Raw genomic sequence first — 24,601 nt, 5'->3', positions numbered from 1 at the left:
TGGTTTGATAAGTATTTCCAAACGTTATAGCGCCATCTATTATTTGGACGTACTTTCTCTAAAAAGATCTTTAAATTATATCATCAGGATGCGATCGAAAACCGCTTAATTTAAGTTCTACAAAAAACGTATTAAGCGTGCAGGAGTTACAGGTTTTAAATATGTAGGTCGGCATTTTTATTGTATTTTAATTTAATAATTATTACAATAATTACAAATGAATATCCTGTCTAGGGATTCCCCCTCCCTGGCTAGCTTGGCTAGGCCTGATTGGTGTGCTCAGTCAGTGAGTGTGAGGGGTACCGGTAAGTTGATGATGGGGGAAATTTTTCAATTTCAGATGTAAGAATAAAATACTATATTAAGAGAATAACCAACCAGAAAAACCTTTGCTATTCGCACAGTAACACCGCAAAGCACTCGCACCCAACTTTCCTTTGTCAAAGTAGATGTTTTTTTTTGCTTTCATTTAGGATAAACGGATAATTTTATTTTAACTAAATTATTTTTAATCTTTAAAATAGAGACTATAGTATAAATAGAATTTTCTAATAATAATTGAATAGAAACGGTGTGCCACCAGTGGTGAACTGCTGTAGCTTAAACACAATCCCGAATATCTGTACCTCCGCAATGAGAAAAATATATCAACGGTGTATGAGTAGCACATTCACACTAATGTTTTATTTTCACTTTCTATCCATGTTCTATCTTTCCAAAAATAGATAATACAAATGTATGTGTACGTGTGAATCTCCATTCATCTAAAGAATATTTTCTTTCTAAAACAGACTATACACATAGGGCACTTTATTTTGCAATAATTACACAGAGGGCATGCTATATTAAGTTATTAAAACAGTGTGGTATACATTTTCAATTTATTTTGTCTCTCTTATTGGCCACTGAAACAGTTGGCAGGTATACTTGACTTGACTAAATGTTTTTTATGATATTGTAACCATGTATTGCTCATGCATAACAACGGTTACTATGCTAATGTTTACATTCATGTGACTTACATTGAGGTTGTAATAATAAGCTGTGCTTTACAAACACTCTTTTTATGTTTATGCAAGGTTAGGTTTTGCCTTCTTTTTGTGCTGTAGCGTTTTGTCTACTTCTTGTGAGGGCGCTTAGATCTGCAGTAATTGTTTACTTGTTTCCCCTACACTTTCGTCTACGGGATTGAGGCAAAGCACTCAGTGCTTAAAAAAAGCCCCTCTTAGCAATAAAATCATATTCTATATAGGGTGAAAACTTCAGCTGGTGGTTAGACCATGCAACGTTAAGTTTTGCTTTGAACAAGTTCACCGTAGCACATGAAACTACATCCGCAAGCAGAGCATTCCATAAGTGAATAACTCTCCTGGAGAACGTGTCCCTCCTAATATTAAGACGAGAGCTTTTAAAGCTTAAATTATTGTCCAGTGGTCATGATTAATATTGATTATTTAAATAAGTTCTTATTAATAGATGCTAAATTAAGACCATCTAATATCAATTAGCTTTTAGTAAGACTTTGTAACCTGAGAGTTTAATGCTGAATGTTTTATCCTTGACCATTAAGTGTTTAATTCGATGTAAATACGCTTAAAAAATCGGCTTGAGCCATGATCAGACTGATCTGTCTAAATAGAAATATTGATGTGTAATTTGTCATGCTATTATCAATGACCTTGTTATTACTTCTTTTTAGAACCCAATATGTAACATGTCCGACCACAACCAAAGTGAGCAACTTTATTAAGTAAATAATCTCAAAACTACAAGTGAAGGTTACCGCTTTGTCTCATATTTTTAATAAAAAAATTCAGGAAATTATTTTTTTTACATTTTCAAAAAAAAACCAAATTACCATAGCAACATACAATCACATTTAAATCTAATGCAATAATTCATTATTTACTGCGATAACATTTTAGTTTGTAGAAGTTTATGAGGAAGTCACTGCAATAAACCTTGTGTATAGTTTTCTAAAGAAAGCTAAATATTAATGCATAAAAATGTATAAAAATAAACCAAATTTACTTGCAATATTACTGCAGTATATGACATGACATGTTCCCTTATAAACTCACATGCTCCCCTATAAACTCATCCACCGTTGTTTTACATAGATACTGTATGTGAATCTTGTGATATGTTACAATTGACACATCCCATTTGGTTAAATAATTTCCAAGTACCACCGTGGATTGCAAATTGTTGTTTTCGCCAACTTTAACAACAAATAATTGCTCTGCATTTGTACTAATTAAAAGCTTTCTTGCTCAGATTCAAAAGATTATCAAACTGTAGTTGTCAAGTGATGGGTTCGGATGAGTATTAGTAATCTTGTTAGCTTTTCGTTTGACTGATTTTTTCTCGTTTTCAGGCGACAAGGACAAGCAATCTAGGTGTGTCGCAATACGTGGATGACGGCAGACAACTCAGTCGCCGATTAATGGTGAGTATTTAAAAAGAACCAGTTGAACTGATACATTAACTTGGACCATGTCAAATATTTATAGCAGTGTCTGCCTCATAAACTTTACATTAAAACTAGATAGTCATACATTTATTGGAGTAAAAATGAGATGTGATGTGTTCATATATGGACATGATGATGTCATATTACTACCATATTTGGGCATGTCACTACCATATATGGGCTTATCACAACTAGTTTGATTGTATACACAGAGCTTTACTGCATTAGAGTAATTTGTGATGGTCCCTATTTTAAAACTTTCATCGTGTTTAAATCAAATTGTGATGATATCTATAATCGACTGGTCTGTGTGGTATTGCTTTTTCAAAGCCTAGAGATTTCATTAGAACCTTTAATCACTAAGGTGTGTGGTTACTGCAAGAAAGTGCTATTGATTTAATAACATCTACTTTCATATTAAACGTTCATTATTAATATTATAAATTACAATATTCTCTACAAAAATAGATAATATGCTAGCTTTATATTTAAATATTTATACTTACTCAGCACTGGCAATGTCATGTTTACCAAATGGGAAAAGGAGTTTGACAACAAACTTAATTGGAAAAACCTTTTCTCAAATTTACACGCCTGTACAAATGACACTAAGCTAAAAAATGTTCAATTTAAATTTATTCATCGTATAATTTATACAAATACAATGCTCTTTAAGATGTCAAAGGTCGATTCACCAATGTGTAGTTTTTGCAAGGAAAAGCAGGAAACACTGCTACATATGTTCTTTGAATGTGATCTGGTAAAGAACATTTGGGAAAATGTAAAACAATATATGTATCGAAATATCAACAATAACTTAATTATCACCAAAGAAAGTATATGTTTTGGTTTTGGAAAAACACACAGTGATGCAAACATTTTAATTTTAATTACAAAGTGGTACATATTTAGTTGCAAAATCAAAAAACAATTACTTAATTATAATCATTTATTTCACATTTACCAAAAATACAAGGCAACCATATTATTAGCAAAATGATTATTATTAAGTGTTTTTTTGCGATACATTATTTTTTTTTTTCTTTAATTTCATTACTCTCTTATTTTTGAGAGAGTATTATATCGTTTTAATAGTTACGTTGCCTTTATACTGTATATTAATTTTGTATTATGTATGTGATGAAATGAAATCATGTTTACTATTTATTTATGTTGATTTGAAGACTAATTACACATTTTGGCCCAGGACCAAATAATTTAATTACTATTTATTTATGTTGATTTGAAGCTTAATTACACAATTATTTTGGCCCAGCCCCAAATAAATTAGTTAATCGCGTATAATGTTTACTATTTTATTTACGTTGCTTTGGAAGTGTGACATCAACAAGACACATGATTTGGCATGTAGCCAAAAGTTACTGATATTGGCTTCTTATCAAATGATAAATACTATTGGGTCAGCTGGATACTGACCTTGAGTCACATGCTGCACTTGGAGACCAAAGTAATCATTTTTTAATTATAAAAAAATATTTATTAATATATATACTGTAGTATTATCTCACAAACAATTTCACTTAAAACCCAATTGTCACCTTTTTGATGTTATTGATTATGGCGACTCGTCAATTTTGTGATGACAGCGTAGTATATAGGATCCATTCATCTTTAAACAACTAACCTGCCTGATCAATACAACTTATGATGGTATAGTGAAATCTTACTAAACTGTCGATATTCCCACATTTGAAGACAATGAGGATAGCAAGGGAATTGTAATTGGGATATTTACTCATGGTTCACTAAATTGCTCTTTTGATGCGAGTTTGGAATTGGTCGTTAATTTATACCATGCTCTGATTCTAATATCCTGCTGATGTTATCGATCAATGAGTTGCGGATTGCCGTCATGGATGACTATAAAATGAAGGTTATGAAACAAGTTAAAGCAATACCATGGTGGGTGTACATATAAAGGAATCCCCATTCTCCCCCCTGCAAAGTACTTTAAACAGGGAGGCAGTGTATCCCTAATAGTCCCTATTTTACCCCCTGCAAAGTACTTTAAACAGGGAGGCAGTGTATCCCTAATAGTCCCTATTTTACCCCCTGCAAAGTAGACAGGGGAGGCAGTGTACCCTATTATGGTCTCAATTATATTGCCTGCAAAGTGGATAGGTTCCTTAAAAATGTATCCCTGAGGGTCCCTATTCTACCCCTTGCTGTAAAGTGTACTCCTATTTGAGTCCCCATTTAATCCCCTGCTAAGTCGACAGGATCCATAATATGTAACAGTCATACCAATAAACAATGTTGTACCAATCTTGTACAGTCAGCTATCCTAATACCGGACGAACTCTCTGAAAACCAAAACCAGCATTCTCCCAAAGCAGACTTTTCTTGAGGACTTAATTTTAGCATTAAAAACACACCATAATACTTTTTTCTTGTGAAAAAAAATCATTACAACTACAGTCTATACATACTGTGGTATCCAAGTATCTATAAAAAAAACTGAAAGAAAAATGATAATGAACACAGTTAATAATGTGGTAGGCATTTCAACACAATACCATTTGAATGTTTGATGATGCTGTACTCATAAATGAATACGTCAGTGATAGATACCAATGCACAGCAAGGCTTCTAACCAGGTGACACTTGATTTGATATATCCTGGCCTATTCATAGCCATTGATACTGTGTAGTTATTTTGTACACTCTCTAGATAGATAGATAGATAGGTGGTCTAAATTTTATGAACACTTTTTAAAAGTTGTTTTTCAATGTACAGTACACCCAAAGCCTCTTTTTGCCAGCAATTATTTGTTTTTTTACTCCATCTAACTAAAGCTCTGTCTACAATCAAACTACCGTAGTTTGACAAAAAATAATAATAATGGCACTGTAGTGGTATGCCCAAATATGGTAGTGATATGACATCATCCATATATGGGCATATCACAATTTGTTGTCACATAAAGTTTGATAGTGTAGACAGAGCTTAAGCTTACCCAAGAAACATTTGGTTTAAGCTTACCCAAGAAACATTTGGTTTAAGCTTACCCAAGAAACATTTGGTTTAAGCTTTACCCAAGAAACATTTTGTTTAAGCTTACCCAAGAAACATTTGGTTTAAGCTTACCCAAGAAACATTTGGTTTAAGCTTACCCAAGAAACATTTGGTTTAAGCTTACCCAAGAAACATTTGGTTTAAGCTTACCCAAGAAACATTTGGTTTAAGCTTACCCAAGAAACATTTGGTTTAAGCTTACCCAAGAAACATTTGGCTTAAGCTTACCCAAGAAACATTTGGCTTAAGCTTACCCAAGAAACATTTGGTTAAGTGCTTTTATTTTTCAAAGTAAATAAAATACTGTATGCCACTTTAAGGACTTTCAGAAAGAATCACAAATCAATATCATTTTAAACATAAATCAATGTTGTTTTAAATGTTAAATGGCTTACATTCAGCAATAACATTTAACAATGTGTTTAATGACTCTTAATTCACTCACTGCTCATTAAGTCATTTATTGGTAATTATCACGCTGTCATTTTAGTACTGGTCAATAATCGCCCTTTTTCTCGCTTCTGTTGATTATTTCAACTAGACCTGAATTCAACAGTTATATCTTGATAGGTAAGAGATAGAACCATTGAGTATAGTTCGATTAGTTGAGTTTTAAGGCTTTAGATTAAGTCCCTGTAGCCTGGGGTGTATTTGGCATGGACAAGAAATCAAAGAAGGATGGAGGCTAATGAAGACGTCATTGCTATTCTGCCTAGGGAGTCGTCTTCACAGACTATTATTAGAAGCCTAGGAGATCTAATATTAAATCAGGCTGCTGTCCCTAATAATCGCATAATCAATACGGTAGTTCACCATTATATTATTAATGTACAAATGTAGGTGAGGAGATGGTGTCACTTTACATTTGGGAATTTTTTTTCCCATTTCAATTTCTGTATGTAAAAGTAAATGTTTTATGTTTGTTGTATATAATTGATAGTGATGTTAATATTCATGTTAAATTATTTATCCAATTTTTGCTATTTTTATAAATTGTAACGATTGTTTGTTATAATTCAGTTTTTAACGATTGAAATAAATAAACTCTTGATTGATTGATTGATTGATTGATAAAATAATTTACTTTTCAAACTGAGCACTACTATTCACCTTTGCACTTTAGAGTCAAGTTTTGTTTGCTGCCCTCGTCCGTCCGTAGATAGCGTTCATTCAGTACTAGACTGTACATAGTTAGCATTTTTTGCATGTGTATTAGCAGTGCTGCTGTATTGACAGGTTTGGTTGTATTGTAGCTATCTATCTGCCAAATTATTACTATCCAGGGAATATTATAGGAAGCATTAATATAAAAGTAAGTGTGACAGATTGTGTTCAACTTCATATTTTCATATAGATATTTTTTAATTCAATGGTAATTGTGTAATTAAAATGGCACTGTAGCCTGGTTTTTAATTGTTTGCTTGTAATTGTACGGTCTTTGGTTCAATTCCTACAAAAGGTTTTATCTTTGTGACAAATGTTGATTTTTAAAAATAATTTTTTTCTAATTGGTCTCAACTTAATATTGTTACTTTCAGCATGGAATAAAGAAATATTATTATAATTATTCTTTACTCCATGCTTGTATATTTTTTATTTTGTGGATGTTGCAGTTGTCAAAATTTAGTTACTCCGGTGCTATCTATCAACCTTTGCACTTTAAAGTAGGGTACAACCCATTCTAATTTTGAGTTTCAATAGAAATAATCTATTTATTGACCTGGAATTGACTAATAAAATGATAATATGGACACTAACTACAAATAATATCAATCAACTATATTTCAACGTTGATTCAACGTTGAAATTATGTTCTGTGCCCACTGGGTAGTTACCAGTTCAGACATGGTGATTACTGCAGTAATTACATTTTTTTACTGCAAAAACATATGACTAAGCAATAATTAATAATTAAATTGAATAATAATAATTGTAAACAGGTTTAATGAGAATGTAATACTGCAGTAAAGGCAGTAGAATCATTTTGACGTGACTCCTTAATACATTTTAAAATCAAAATTGTGTATTTGTAGTTTTTACAAAAATGTTACCACAAAATCACTAAAAATATCAAGAGTTTAAAATAACATAACATGTTGTATTTATTCAAAAGGTTGAGTGTTTACAGTTGCCTTTAAAGTGTTTAGAAAAAGTATGCAATTTAACAAAATTTAGGATGAATCGAGGCCCTGCACTAAAGCTAAAACACTTATGGCATTATAACAAGCTTCTCCAACCCTGTAGTTTTTTGGTTCACATTCAATTCTCTCTTATATAAACTTAAGAACCGTATGCAAACATTGCTACCAGGCTTAAAGAATTTTTAAAGAGACCTAGACATAACAAGTCTTTTTACAATGGTAGCAGGGAAACAGTGGAACAATCATTGTTGTGTTCAATGGCTCTTACAGGCGCTCAAGTGTCTCAGGATTAGAGGCAGACGTTTTGATTGGTCAGTTACTTTTCAAGTCTTTGTAATGGTAAACTTTCTTTTGGTATCTTTTTCATAAAACTGTTTGTATTGTTTGACATCACTGACCTGTGCAAATATTGACTTATACAGACCTATGTTCTGATAATTTAAATTTACTTGTAAAGTTAGTAGTCAGTTTTTTATTCTCCTACCGCCGCACACTAGATTGCGAGGAATTGCTACTTTCGTGCTACTTCATTTTAAGGTCAGTACACCAACTTGTTATTTGTAACTATTCAGGTTGGTTGCCACAAAACATGTTGTTCTTTTTCGTGGTTATATTTTTTGTGATTCACATGTGATGTTTGCTCCAGGCTATTGCGTTTACAACAATATGCTAATGATAATATCCATTTATAAACTGGTTTCAGCTTACTTACAAAGAGATGTTCTTCTCGTGGTGGTATATTACTTTTCAACTTTTATGTTTCATGTTGAATAACAGGTAGTTTTTAGTACAGTGTGTGGTTCTTGTTTGGGGTACATGTTGTCCTATTGGTGTTACAACAAAAGTATTATTGTTCAATATCATGAAGGCATGTTTGTACAGTATCTCCATTATTTGAAAAAAATATAAAAAACATGAAATTTAAAATTCCTCGTCTGTGTTTAAGCTCTGTCTACACTAAAACTAGTTTGACAAAAATAGTGTGTGCCCAAATACGGTATTGATATGCCTAAATATGGTAGATATGACATCATCATGTCCATATGGGCATATTAATTTTTTTTTCACATAAAGATTGATAGTGTAGAAGGAGCTTTAAACAGAGACGAGGAATTGCACAGATTCAAAGCCTTTTACATTTGTTTTTAGACCCACGCAACTATGTCCGTAACATGTTAAATCATACACTGTTTCCTTGTTTCTTAATTTATTTATTAATGTATTCCTATACCCAGTATAAAATTCATTCAGGGATGCTATTATGAATTCAAAGCCTCATAGATTTCTTTACAGACCCATATGTTAAATCCTCTTTTTTCTTAATTATCTATTAATATATTCATATAAGTATAAAATTCATTCATACTATGAATATATCTCGCACTTAGTACTTTTAATTGTTTAGCTCCAGATTGGCATACTTAACATATGTAATCCACACTTTACTGACTATTCTCATAAAACCCAGTAATGATTAATATTCATTTAATAGTTGATTAACTTTAGATAAGGTTACACTTGGTTTACTGTGTATCATCAAATCACTTATATGATCATGATTATTCACTACTGCTATCAATGTTATTGACGGGTAGTGCCGGGTGCGAAGTTTCTATTAAGCCGATTTTCCACTAGGCAAATTTGTTCGCGCGAATCCAACGTTTCGAAGATAAAAAAAATCGCCTACTCTTTTTCCACTACATGAGCGAATAGCTGCGACGTTCATGTTCCTCGCGTGGTTGCTGAGCATTTCGATTCGCATGAGTGCTCATGAAAGCGTCATAGTTCATTTCCTGAGCTCCGATTGGTTGCGCAATATTTCGTTTCGCAAAAAGTAGAAACAATTCGAACTAGTAAATTTCGCTGAAGCGAAAAATCAAAGGAACTAGAATTCGTCGAAGAAGGGAGTATGACAGACAGAAACTTGAATACGCATGCGCATAGCATGACGCTTTCGATTCGCGCGAACAAATTCGCCTAGTGGAAAATAGGCTTTATGTGTATAAAATATAAAACTTTGAAAAACATTGATAATAACCTACAGTATACCATATATAACTATAAAATTATCAGCGTAAATTATTGGTATAATAGTATGAGTTGAAGAACTGTACAGGAGTTGCTGACTGCTGGACAACTAATATAATGTTATTAATTAATGATTAATAGGTGTTGATTATTGTATCCTTACAATGAGTCTGTTTAGGTTTAAAGGTTTCCATGGCGAATTAAACACTAAAGTGAGCTTAGTTGTCGGTACACATGTAAATTATACGTTTGTTTTCCTCAGAATTGTTAGGACGGTTTTGTTTATGAATGGCGGAATTACGAGAACGAGAAGTTCCGCACAAAGAAGAAAATGGAATAGACAAGAGTAAATTGGCATTAGAAGATGACCCCGGTGAAAAGGTCGGACTTAAACGTCAAGTAAGCCTTGTGAGCGGTATTGCTCTCATCGTCGGTACCATGATCGGGTCTGGGATCTTTGTTTCACCAAAGGGCGTACTAAGACAGACGGAGAGTGTTGGAATGAGTTTGATCATCTGGTTGTTATGTGGTATAATATCAATGTTTGGTAAGCTATGCATTATAAAAACATCATTTCCATGTATGACATTTAATTCAGCATGTACCTCTTAGGTTCTCTGTCTTTTTAGTTTTATTTAAAGACTGAAGCTGTAAATTAAAGATGTATTTTCCCCTTGAAATATGCCATTTTAATGTTACTTAATAGTTATCCATTTTGACCAAAAATTGGATCGAAAAAAACTGTATTTACCTGAAACAACTGTAATTTAAAGCAAAAAATAGTCAAATTGGCTGGCAATCCAATGGATTTTTCGTTGAATTTTACCATTTATTTTGTCATTTTATAAGTGAAAACATTTTTCCTATGGAAGTGATTAACTTTATTAAAACTACAAAAATAATTCAAAGTCTGATTTAATTAATCTTCATTTTTTATGTTTTTGGAGGACAATACATTTTTAATTAAATGAAATTGAACAAGTTACAAATAGCATAGCAAAACATAGCTAGACTACGTGATTGGAATGTCACAGACAGCTATCATTAATGGCAGCATGGTGTAGGCCTAATTCACTACCACCAGGTGTATAGTGTGTAGGTAGAAATTCATAATTAGATCAGTTGTTTTGTTTCTATACAAAACTGTATTATAACATCTTCACACAGAATTTTATTGTTTCCTCGATATTTCGGCTCACTACAATGTCTAGTATAAATCATTTTATACGAAGAATTTCCGTTTTTTAGGGCAATAATTATTTTCAATCGATTTGTAATATATCGATAATAATATAAGACTGACAGGCTTAAGAATTTAATACTTTATGCATTTTATATTTAGAAGAAAAAAAAACATAATCAATCATTTGATTTTATGACAACATTAATTTACTGGGGGAAATAATGGTGGAAATGGCTATAATCAAAACTGGTATATACCAGTTCTGATGCGGCATGATCTTCTGAGATGCCTAAAGTAGAAAAGTGTGTCCATTCAGTTAAAGTATTGTATATGTTGCAAACAAATTAGATTTATCTGAAGGTAGGAACAGGAAAAGGTTTTGTCACATATAGATTCACTTTGACAGCAAAAAATGAATCGGCAAACAAATATTTACCTCATAAAATTTTAATCTAAAAGAAAAATCATTCAACCGGAAGCTGGTTGGCTGGGAGATGCTGGATTACTTGTTAAATGTAAACATTTGTATAAATGTAATCATTTTATTAGTTTTCATGTTTTGGAGAACAACACATCATCATGTAATGTAACAGTGTAATGTTTAATTATTAATTTTAATTTTTTTTATATTTTCACCTACAATACAATACACACTTCCAATATATAATATTACTGTATAATTAAAAATAATTTTTTTCCTTGCTATGTAGAGAGGCTTTAGATATTTACTCTTTTTCTCTAACATTAGGAGCACTCTGTTACGCAGAACTTGGAACAATGATCCCCAAGTCAGGCGGCGAATACACATACCTTAGATACACATTCCACGATGTGTGGGCTTTCTTATTCGGATGGGTGTCAATGCTCATCCTTAAACCCTCGTCTGTCGCCATCATCAGTCTGTCCTTTGCTAGTTACGTGGCGCAGCCTTTCTTCTCTGATGAATGTCCACCACCAGCTCTCTGTATTAAACTAATGGGGTCTGTTTGTATCAGTGAGTTAAAGGGTTTATGTGGTAGTATCATCTTATACTGCATCTTACCCATGTTAAATACCATTTTCCACATACTCACTATCAAACTATCAATGTGTCAGCCAACACATTCTTTCATTGTCTTCAGTTGGTTTTAAACAGTGAATTCTTCAAAATACTCTAACCTAGATTTTTGGCAAAGGAGCCAGCGTCTACTTTTAGAAATTGTCGGTTAAAAAACCTGACTTGTCAAATTGCAATAATTGTGGATGGGAACGAAGGTGGTGTAGATTTTTTAAAGTTGACTGTGAATCACTTTTGTGTGCTTACAAATTTAAAACCATTAACCATTATTTTTCACTGTAGAGATTGAGTAAAATCAACAATTTCAGCAACATTTTATACTCATATATTTCATTTTCATACCATTCATCCATTTATAATTAGGTGCGTTATGTTACGCCGAACTGGGCACTATCATAACAAAGTCGGGTGGCGAGTATGTATACCTATACGAGACACTTGGACCGATCCCTGCTTACTTGTTTTCATGGACATCAATCATGGTATTGAAACCTTCATCCGTCGCTGCCATCGCTCTCAGCTTCGGCGCGTACATTGCCGACCCATTTTTTCCTGACGATTGTGAACCCCCAACTTTGGCGGTTAAGTTGTTTGCCGCCCTCTGTATACGTAAGTATGCATCATTTTTTCACCACATTGCATTTTTCAAAAATAAAAACATTATTTTATTATGGAATTTGAATTTGATTTTATATTTTGTTATACTTTTTATATTATAATGTTAATTTTGGCGCAATTCATATTTTTCTGCAATGCCACTTAGATTCTTAATAAACCAGAATTGAATTGAATTATGACTATGATGACAATCATGGTAAGAATGTTAAATTCAGCTAAAGATGATGATTTTTACATTGAAGATTGTGATGAGGCCATACAATAAATTGTTATGTTGCGCACATACTTCAATTAAAAAATCAAAGTCTACCTGGAGGAAATTTTACTTTAGTTGATTTAAATGACCAAAAAAAAATCAGAACTAAGATATTGATAAAATTGTTGGTCAGTCTTGGGCCACATAAATGACCTAATGATAAAGATAACTGCATGAAAAGTTAGGAGAAACAGAAGGAAAAAAGATGATTGAAATGTTAATAATGATTAGAGAGATTGAACCTAATGAACATGTGACTTAGCTAAATGCTAATGCAGTGCATTGACATTAACAGTTAGCTATGATGTTTAATCGACAATTCAAACTTATAATATTCTAACCATAAACTTTACTTCTTTATTTTCAGTAATGATAGTGTTTGTGAACTGCGCCAGTGTGAAATGGGCAACATCTGTTCAAAACTTCTTTACGGCTGCCAAGCTATTGGCATTAGTTATCATCATCTTGGTAGGATTTGTTAAAATATGTCAAGGTAAATTTGTTTTTTTTTATTTTTTATAATTTCATTTTACTTTATATCTTATAAGAAAGTAACTTCTGTCAGTCCACCAATGGAAAGATATTTACATATAATGTTCGATATAAGCCTAAACTGTTATGGATTATTATTATTGTTGTGCTCCACTTTATATCACACTCCCAAAAAGTTAGCTTATTAGTAGCCAGATTTGATTACAATATTTGTCCCCAAGGAGTTGAACAACGGAAATGTCTGGTTCTTGGTGACAAAATATAATATGTTACCTTCCATGACAGAAGTTTGACAATTAAAAAGGTCCCTGGAATTGAACCATTTATTGATATTGTGGTTTCTGCTTGCTTTACTATTTATAAAGATTGTGAATACAATACCGATTATAGAATTTAATTTGAAATGTATGGCATATGTCCAGGGTAAAGAAAAGGGTAGAACAATTTTGTTTTTTAAACGGAATACGGATATAATTGAAAATGATTAAATAATTGATAAACTTTTGCAAAACCTAGGAATACTGATTGTAGCCTTTGGTAACTTATTTTGTAACTAACCTTATTTTATTAACTAGCAGATCACTAAGTTAACTAGTAGATCACTAAGTTAACTAGCAGATCACTAAGTTAACTAGCAGATCACTAAGTTAACTAGCAGATCACTAAGTTAACTAGCAGATCACAAAGTTAACTAGCAGATCACTAAGTTAACTAGCAGATCACTAAGTTAACTAGCAGATCACTAAGTTAACTAGCAGATCACAAAGTTAACTAGCAGATCACTAAGTTAACTAGCAAATCACTAAGTTAACTAGCAGATCATCAAGTTAACTAGCAGATCACTAAGTTAACTAGCAGATCACAAAGTTAACTAGCAGATCACTAAGTTAACTAGCAAATCACTAAGTTAACTAGCAGATCATCAAGTTCAATACACTTCAGTATACTTATCATTGTTATTTAATAAATTATATTTTTTTGTCTATTGTTACTATTTTTAGCAAGTTTTAAACAGTTTTTATGCATGTTTTTCACATTTTATTTGCTAAAAACAGGACCATATGTAAAACAGGTGCTACATCTATATCTCATATGGTTTTATCCTGTTTTTAAATAAATAAATTACAGTATTACAATTAATTTTTTTTTTATTTCAGGAAATACACAGTACTTAAAATTGTCAGTGTCATTCGATGGCTCTGCAACAGATCTGTTTGCCTACGGTGTGGCGTTTTATCAAGGACTTTGGGCATATGATGGCTGGTAAATCATAAATTGATTAAGACTGATAATAGTAAACTAAGTAAATAGTATCTCCTAATCTAACAAATTCAAACAGTTCACTTGGATATGAACAAACTAGATGTTTACCCTTGCTAAAGCCATATCTACTCCATATTCAAATTGCTAATTGTATTAGAAGAAGTTGGTCCTTAACAAATTCAGTTGTTCACTTATTTAGGTCAAACACCTAAATGTTGACGTTTGGTATAATGTATTGTATTACAATCTTCCCCACTCCCCCTAAACCTCACTCAATGTGATATTGTATGGCTATCTTCTTCCCCATCCCTTTCTCCTTAAACTTCTCTAAATATGATTGATCAAGTGTGCTTATGCCCTATTCAAAATCCTGTGTGTTTTAAAGTTATTAAGTAATAATAAATAATTTAACAATTTTGTTGTAATTTTGTATAGGAATCAACTGAACTACATCACTGAAGAGCTTATTAAACCTCATACGTAAGTTTACTAATTTCATGCACGATAGCATTGCACTGCTATTAGTGCATAGCAATACCCTAATAATAATATCCTGGATTTATAAAGCGCCTAAGCTGTGAACTTCCAAGCGCTGTACATTTAATACCACGTTCATTTTTTTGTCAAACCAGTATGAAAACATACTCCCATAATGCAGCTAGTAATCAGCGCAAAATTACAAGGTACCCATTTGTACACTGGCCTACGGATGCAAGCAATGCGACAAGCATTGGCTTCGAACCCACGATCAATATTCTAAGGAATATATACCTGTGAGATGTTATTGTTTAACATTGATTCATGTTTTGGTTTTCCTATGAAACTCCTCTTTTTTTTTAGAAATCTTCCTCGGGCCATCATGATTGGTATACCGTTAGTGACCATTCTATACCTATTGGTCAATATATCGTACTTCACAGTGATGTCACCTGATGAGCTCTTGGCCTCTGGAGCAGTCGCTGTGGTACGTAATATTTTTATTAATACTATATTATTTATAGTATTTTGTTTAATATATTTAATATTCTATTTTTTTATAATTTTTGTGAAAGTCTTTATTGTTAGTTATATGACTAATAATTAATTTAAATAATATTTTTATTACATTTACTGATCATTAATTTCATATTTTATTAATTTTATACGTATAGTATTAATATTTATCACAAATGAATTTTTAAAGATCCAATAACACTTATCTTTTAACCCTATAGTAGCAATATCGTCGTATCATCATAATATAATTCAAATCTTTTTTTTAAAATAAATTAAATTTAAACACATCACTAAATTCAATCATATGTGATTTGTCAAAGTAGAAGTCCAAATATGGTTTGAATTATTTATTAATGTTTTTGCAATTTATTGACCGTTATTTTTACTTTATTCATTTTCTTTAATTTCCTATTAGTCTTGGTTCCGATTGGAATAATTACATATAGGACATGTTTTTGTAAATGCATGACTGCATTTATATACACCGTTTTTAGGTTACCAATGACAGCTTGTTAATATAAAAAATTACCCAATAGAAAAACATGTTGAAAGTCACTATACCAAATCAGTTGGTCTTGTGGACCTTATGTAGACTTTCTCTATGAATGGATGACTGCTGGGTGTCTGCCAATAGCAGTCTTTCAGGTCACTGTTAAGCTACACTATCAAACTTTATGTGACAACAAATTGTGATGTGCCCATATATGGACATGGCACTACCATATTTGGTTATATCACTACCATATTTGGGCGCATCACACTTTTTTGTCAAATTAATTAAGTTAATTAGGCCATCTCTCGAGGTACTGGTCTAATGGGCCAGCACTAGCCAAGTATAAACTAGAAGGGCACTCAGAGAGTGCAAACCTCTGTCTATGCATATGAAAATGATGTGTTGCCATACAGCTATGAAATAATCTTATGAGAATTGGGCAATTACTTTTTGAGTAATCCTGCTATTCAAATATAGAAACAAAAACATGCAATCAACCACATAACCGTCACCATTCTGGCAGAGGTAATAACATTTTAGTAAAGCACCAGCTTATCTTACCATTTAAAATAATAATTTGACTTATTTTGTGGTGTATTAATTTAAATTGATTTCCTTTCATCCTTCTTCAATTGTATCAATTACCTGTCAATTGTTTTTTTTATATGCATGACTGATTTTCTACACATAAACACTTGTACTGTACTTTACATTTTAAATATACATAATCGTGGTGTCCATATTTTTTTTTTTTTTTTTTTTGGCGAAGTATACGATAGACATTTACGATTACAGTATATGATTAGCGACGTGCGTATAAGTTTTCATCATTTCAATGGTTGCTTTCCCGTCTCTTTTTCCATGCCCGTTTAGCAAAGCCTTTACAATCCAAATACAGTAATTAGAGTACAACCATGATAGAAAAAATTGTAATGATACTCAATTCGATATAAAAGATAAAGGATTTAAGCGCACCACAACTCAGACAGACTATAAGCATTTTAGTAAAATCTTATCCAAATTGTGACTATAAAAAACCCATAGAGAACATATAGCACATACAGGACAAATCTGATATACTTAATGTCCTATTTACATACTTAAATACTGCATGTTTTCCTTATACATATAAAGTTATATTGCATGTATGTGAAGTAATTATCATGGTATTGAATTTAATTTTAAATAGCACGTACATAGATTTATGCTTTATCATTAAAAACTTTTAATGTCAAAAACTTAGTTGTGAAGGTCGTTGTGGACTTACCGCCTTACTTGATTTCCTGTAAAAGTGTGAAGTCGGCCTTGTTTCTACAAAAATAGATGTTGAAATTCTGTACATAAAAAAATGATTTTCCAACATATGAAGAATGCATACGAGTTTGTTGAAGATGTTAAAAAAATGTTATGAATAGAAATTTGGATAATTATGTAGTGTCCGGTTTATCCAGCAGCTGTGAAATCAATGTTACCAAGTTTTCTATAAATAGATTTCTTTAAATGATAGATTGTCAGGTTTTTAACAATTTTATTAGAATGCTGCTTGTAGTATACACTTCATGTTCTTTTCTAATTTAAAAGATGTATTGTCTTTATTTTAAAATTATCTATTAATCATTCAAAAATATTATAAATATAAATTAAGAATAAGATTTAATTGTTTCATTTGATTTCTTTGATCCTAATAAGAGCCGATAATTTATAAACAATTGTTATTTTTAATTCACAAAGGATGGGACTTGACCAATGTGTCTGCTTACTACAGGATGGCTTAGGGCTTGACCACTTTCTACAAAATGGCCAACTGTCTTAATGCTGGTACTTGACCATTCTACAGAATGGTCAACTGTCTTAAGGATGGACTTGACCACTTCTACAAAATGGCCAACTGTCTTGGGACTTGCCACTCTTTTCAATCCTCAATAGCCATAAACAAGTTGGCCAAACTTTATTATGACTTAACAACAACTTATCAACATAAAGACAATACATCTTCACTGCTTTATTATTATCTATGCGCTATTTGTAGACGTTCAGTCAACGTACGCTAGGGCCAATGGCCTGGATAATGCCAATATTTGTATGCTGTTCTACCTTTGGTGCCTGTAATGGTTCTCTATTTACATCTGGAAGGTATAATAATTCACTGCATATTAACAAAAGACAATGCCTACACAATCTTTGGTGGTTTTAATATTTTATATGTTTGTATGTTTTATCAAGGGCCTTTAATTATTAATTCCTTCACTGGAACTGTATAGGCCACCCTCATTAAATATGGTAATAAATAAATAAAAGATCATCTGTCCCATGATAGATAAAGTAAGTCATAAATAATTGCGTTTACGCAGGTTGGGACATTGGTTTTTCTCATGAACATTGACCTTAAGTCCCACTGTAATTGGTTGACATCTTCGACTGTTTTAAAATCCTAATAATTTTAGTGTCAACCATAATGCTTCAAATAATCTATCGCTTGTGATTGATCAAATCACTTTGTTGCTCCTTGCTTTGAAGTTTACTTCTTCTGAATCCAGGCCTAATGAAGTCTACACTCTCAAACTTTATGTGACAACAAAATGTGATGTGACCATTATATAAACATGATGATGTCATATCACTACCATATTTGGGCACATCACATTTTTTGTGTCAAACTAGTTTGATAGGGAGGTATAGGTCATAGGGGATAGGTCCAATTCCCATCTGTATTGAGGTGAATAAACGACCTCATTCTATGAAGTGATTATAATAATTTAAATAACTTACCACCATCCAGTAGAAAGTGTAGGCTTTGTCATTTTGCTTAAAAGCATTTCTTTTGTTCTTTCATTATTTTCTTCACCTTGCCTTTCATACTAACATACATGCTATTTTATCTTCATAGCATACATAGTTCACTGCTTAATGCACGGTTTGTGTTTGCACATTCAGTTGGAGTGTGGCACATCAGTAAGTCCCCCATCCTACAGTACATACCAACTGGGTTCAATTCATTTCTGAAAAAGATCTATATTACCAATACATCAATGAGAATATATCGCATCACGTTTATAGTTTACTTGTGTCTCTTAGCAACCATGCTGTTTACCATAGCAACAGAAATACATTAATATAATAAAACATTTAGTGCTTTGAACATATAATTATCATTATTTTGAAATCATTGATATTCAGTTTTACGTTTACATACGCATATTTCAGGATTGTGGAAACCATCCTTTCAGTACCTCAGTAGCTGCAGTAATGACATTTACATTTTGTATATTTTGTTTTCAGTTATTTTTATTATTTTTTTCAGCTTTTTTTTTCCATTTAAACTTATTGCGATTTATGTTTGTACTGTACCATAACATTTAGCAATTTTAAGTTAGCATTTTTAGTTACAAGGAAAATGCAACAGCTCTTTCATTTTTGTGTTCGCTGAGAGCTGAACTAATTTAGGCAACTTTATTCACTAATGTCTCACCAAAATTGGTATATATAATACCTGACCTGCCAACTTTAAAAAAACATTCAAATTTGTAGAATTTTGGGGAAATTTCAGAAAGTTTACCAAACCAAGCAACACAGTTGGTGGCGCCATTCAATTTTAAATTATTTTAAATTTCATAAATCTTACTTTTTGTGGAAAAAATTTCAGTGAAATGCACAATTACATGTATGTTAGCTGGTGAGTATTAGAACCAAAATTGGTGTGACATTAGCATGAGGACAAATGAACCTTATTTGCATGTTTCATAATAGTTTGTTATACTGCTATATGTGAATGAAAATAACGCTACCATTTATACGTTTACATACATCATATCACCCACAGACGTTTGCGGACCGCACGCTGGGCCCTATGGCTTGGATCATCCCATTTTTTGTTTGTTGTTCCACTTTTGGTGCAACAAATGGTTCGTTGTTCACATCAGGAAGGTAAACAAAAACTGCATTCCGTCATTTGTGGTTGACCCTTGACCTGTGATAGATATAGTTGTAAATTTTAACATACTTTTTGTGTATTCTATAGCTTTTGTCATGATCTATTTTTAGATTTCTGAATATTCTAGTTTCAACATTTATTTATTAATTATTATAATTATTATCTTTACTCTTTCTTTCTTTTGACAGAAGCAAGCTAACAATATTCTTTAAAATTTATATTAATAGTAGTTTAAAATTTACTGTAGAAACGAAGTCATTTAAAACATGTATAAAGCCTTGTCTACACTATCTACTATATCACTACCATATTTAAGCATAACACTACTATATTTGGGCACATCATTTGTTTTGTCAAAATAGTTTGATAGTGTAGACAGACCTTAAAAAAGTTTGTTGCACTAACTGGTCACAAGAGGGAGACATTCATACTTCTTTTGTGTAGAACTTTTTTTTTTCCTTGATTCAAACAAAACTAACATTATCACATCACTGTGCTGTTTGTTAATACAAGTAACACATTTTCACTTTTTTTGCTCTTATGTTGTGTTTTTTTTTAACTTGATGTAATAATTATATGATAACTATATATGTATATATTTCGTTTTCTTTATATACAGTATATTTCACATATTTATTCTGACAAATTTATTACTAATTTTTAATTTGTTCACAATCTTCACCTTTTACATTCACATTTGTTCTTCTTTTATCTCTTTACTGGCATTGTAAAAATATTTCTCCTGAAAATCAAAAACTCACCTAAGATGTTTTTACAAAATGAGATCCTGGGTGAGAGACCCTTTATGTTCAATATTAACAATGTTTCTAATTGGTTGCTATAGATTGGCATACGTAGCAGCACGTGAAGGTCACATGGTTGAGGTCATCTCCATGGTACATGTCAAACGATACACACCTTTCCCTGCTCTCGTATTTACGGTAAGATTAGAGCGCAATTGTATCAGTATAGGCATACAAAATATATATTAATAGTAATAATACTGAAAAGATAAGGGCATGTCAATTTGATCTCTGGTGCGCGTGCGTACAATGAACGTGCTAATGCTGTTCCACTGTACCACGCTGAGAATGTTAAAAGAGTCGCTATCCAATCAAGTTTGAACAATACCATGAAAGCCCCAGTGGTCTCATGGTTATAACATATGCACATCAAGCAGAAGGTTCCGGGTTTCGAATCTTGGTTGGGGCGACTTTTTCGCATTCTCACGGATTTACTCATCTTTATCATTTCAAATTAATTGAATAAATTCAGTACATCACCGGGCGGTTTAGAATTTTTATTTTGTTCCTGATATTTTATATATTAATAATATTAATAATACGGATCATTTATAATGTGATTTTAAACTGCTTTCTCAATTGTTGCTGCCAACAGTCTTTGGTAGCCATCATCATGTTGATTCCAGGGGACTTTGAGTCGCTTGTCAACTACTTCAGTTTCTCAGCTTGGTTATTCTACGGAGGAACCGTGTCTGCTCTGCTAGTTCTACGATATAGAGAACCTGACATTTATCGTCCTATCAAAGTAAGTTGAAGTGCCTTATAAAGCTTGCATTATTTTCTGTATACTACGCCACAGGTAAATAGTGTAATTAAGTATTGTAGAAAGTATTAAGAGAAGGGGATTGTCTCCCTGTGTGCTGATCTGGTAGGTGCTGCACTGCTGGTTGCCGTGAGTCCCAGGAGGGCTTAAATTTGAATTTACTCAGTTTCTAGCTTGAGGACCAGAATAAATACTTTACCTTTAAAACACTGTAAGCTCTGTCTACACTATCAAACTTTATGTGACCAAAAAAAAAGTGATGTGCCCATGGACATGACGATGTCATATCAATACCATATTTGGGTATATCACTACCATATTTAGGCACATCACACTTTTTTAGTCACTCTAGTTTTATAGTGAAGACAGAGCGTTATACTTGGACAAGTGCCATTTATAGAAAAGCATTGTAATAACATTATTGTACAGCAGTATGTAACTTCACTTGGGTTGCTTTGCTTGCAGGTTCCGCTGTTTATCCCTATCGTCATCTTGATATGTTCCGTATACTTGATCATTGCTCCAATCATCGATGAGCCAGCGATGGCGTACCTTTACGCTTTTCTGTTCATCATCGCAGGACTTATATTTTATTTTCCCTTTGTGCATTTTCGTTACCATCCAAAGTTTATGGGTGAGTATAGAAAAAGAAAATGTTAACTTTTGGATGGTTCTGAGTTTAGTACCATCAACTGGTTGATTTATTAATTATTACAGTTAAAACTATGTGACAAAAACATGTGATGTGCCCATATATGGACATCATATCACTATTATATTTGGGCACATCACACTTTTTTTGTCAAATTAGTTTAATAGTGTAAACAGAGCTTAAGGCAATTTCTTTGGAGGAAGATTTTGTGATGGTTTAGTAGCTAGATCATATAAATACATTGAATGCATTGTTACTAAACAGTTCTCTTTTAATTCTTACTTGCTTTTCTAATTGCAGGAAAAGTTACTCACTTTTTTCAACTCTTATTTGAAGTCGCACCGTCTGCATATGAAGTCCCAGAAATTGGCGAAGATGGCAAAATGTAACATGACGTACCTCACATCCGTTTTTATTCTGCCGCTAGCATTTGGTAATTTGCATGATTCGTTGAGCTCTTGCGCTCTGGACTGGCTAAATGCCACTCATTTCCGCGTTGCTTACAGGTGTATAAGGCTGTCAACAGATTTTATGAATCAATTTTCTATGTTAACGGAGAGTACCATGTCAGAGGTCATGACGAGGACGTGTTGTTTTGATTGGCTGGAAGCGACGCATTTTAGAGTAGCCTTTAGGTTAAAAGTATTTGGTGTTTTAATTGTTATATAATGAGTAAATATTTTAATGTCACTATTTCAAAAATAGTATTTTAAAGAATCGTTAGTCAATAAGCTTAAAGTCAAAAGTCACTTATAGATTCAAAATACATAAACACAAATATGCACAGTCTTTTTTAAGTTTGAAATTGTACAAAATATTTTAATGTAAATTTTTTTTAATTATGCATTTTTTTTTTGTGGTTTTGTTGTGGCTTGTTTGTTCTCATGAAATGATTTTTTTTGCTATAAGTTAAGCAAACTGTGATAATTAAATATATTAAACATTTCAATACAGAAATCTCAAATTAAAAATAATTATATTAAATACCAGAATGGTATACAAGTGTTTTAATTTTTATATTTTTTTAACCCAAACTTTTGTATGAAATTTTAATTATGACTGAAATAACTAGAAATTTTTATTTTTGGTTTTTTAACAGACATCACCTTAAAGTAACTTAGACAATCTGCTAAAACTAAAGTACTTAAAATATTTAAGTACTGTAATTTTTAAATCTATTATACAATTTTAAGTAAAGGTAAAATGTTATAAGGTATTTTAAATATTCTTTGAAATAGAAATGAACTGAAATGAACAATAAAATCAAGTGATATGCGGATTGGCATTATACACCATGGGGGCTGAGGCAGTACATTAGGTTTTGTTTTTGCAATTGTCATGTTTTTGTAATACAGATATTGTGAATGAAATCATGAAGAAAGCAAACTTTTTTTAACAAACACGTTTAAATACTGATCATAATGACAACTTTCAGACGCATGTTTTCATGCAGCTAATGATTGAACGTTATCGTCCCAGGTCATATTGTCCCAGGTCATATTATCAAAGGTCATATTGTCCCAAGTCATATTGTCCCAGGTCATATTATCCCAGGTCATACTATCCCAGGTCATATTGTCCCAGGTCATATTGTCCCAAGTCATATTGTCCCAAGTCATATTGTCCCAGGTCATACTATTCCAGGTCATATTGTCCCAGGTCATATTGTCCCAGGTCATATTATCCCAGGTTATACTATCCCAGGTTATACTATCCCAGGTCATATTATCCTAGGTCATACTATCCCAGGTCATATTGTCCCAGGTCATACTATCCCAGGTCATACTATCCCAGGTCGTATTATCCCAGGTCATACTATCCCATATCATATATTATTGTCACGAGTTGTGTATATTTGCTGTGAATTACATAATATAATGAATTGACTGAATGTTGTAAACCATAGATAAATAATGATGAGAACAAATTGAATATAAATGAACAATATGCAACTGAAAATGAAACTGACTTCTTATGTCTTTATTAATCTTGTTTTCCTTCTATGTAATGCCTACCAGAGGGAGGAGGATTGCTTATGTCTTTATTGGTTATCCGCACTTGGCGGATAACCCCTTGTTATTGTCAGGATCTTTTTTTTTTTTTTTCTTTTTTTTCTATTTTCTTCTTTCTTTCCACGAATTTTGTTGCTAGTGTATCTCTAAATCTTCTTAACATAACATTGTATAACTTTATCAGAAGATTGACCTCTATCTGAAGATGTCGTAATAAGGTTTTCAGTCGCATCCGAGTTGCGCAGCGTAAGTTACGCGCAATTTTATGAATTTCAATGATTGATCATAGAATAAAAACTAAAAGTTTTTTTGTATTGAAACTTGGTGAAAATTTAAGTCATAAAATGCGCAAACTTTCTATGGATTAAAAATTGCATGTTTCACAAAAAGTTACGCGCGCACG

At 32.2% G+C, this 24,601-nt stretch overlaps 1 protein-coding gene across 5 annotated transcripts; it reads left to right on the top strand.

Moving 5' to 3' along the window:
- Window positions 1-46: 46 nt before the first annotated feature.
- Window positions 47-23,572, top strand: LOC140056045 (b(0,+)-type amino acid transporter 1-like). 5 transcript variants are annotated; one of them, XM_072101267.1, is made up of 13 exons: window positions 47-163; window positions 2,378-2,449; window positions 9,942-10,226; window positions 12,283-12,528; window positions 13,161-13,286; window positions 14,443-14,548; window positions 14,984-15,028; window positions 15,389-15,512; window positions 19,858-19,961; window positions 20,813-20,909; window positions 21,367-21,516; window positions 22,000-22,168; window positions 22,487-23,572. In XM_072101267.1, the coding sequence occupies exons 3-13, from the start codon at window positions 9,968-9,970 to the stop codon at window positions 22,573-22,575; spliced, it is 1,515 nt and encodes a 504-aa protein (XP_071957368.1). In that variant the 5' UTR covers window positions 47-163; window positions 2,378-2,449; window positions 9,942-9,967; the 3' UTR covers window positions 22,576-23,572. The 5 variants fall into 5 exon arrangements, with proteins under 5 accessions (XP_071957368.1, XP_071957373.1, XP_071957371.1 ...); XM_072101272.1 differs by lacking the exon at window positions 19,858-19,961 and adding an exon at window positions 18,067-18,170; XM_072101271.1 differs by lacking the exons at window positions 47-163; window positions 2,378-2,449 and adding exons at window positions 6,741-6,822; window positions 7,922-7,990.
- Window positions 23,573-24,601: the final 1,029 nt, after the last annotated feature.

The sequence above is a fragment of the Antedon mediterranea genome, chromosome 8 (genome assembly GCF_964355755.1).
Source record: "Antedon mediterranea chromosome 8, ecAntMedi1.1, whole genome shotgun sequence".
In the NCBI taxonomy this organism is placed as follows: Eukaryota; Metazoa; Echinodermata; class Crinoidea; order Comatulida; family Antedonidae; genus Antedon; species Antedon mediterranea.
The sequence above is the reverse complement of the archived record's forward strand: the minus strand, read 5'-3'. Positions and strand labels throughout refer to the sequence as shown.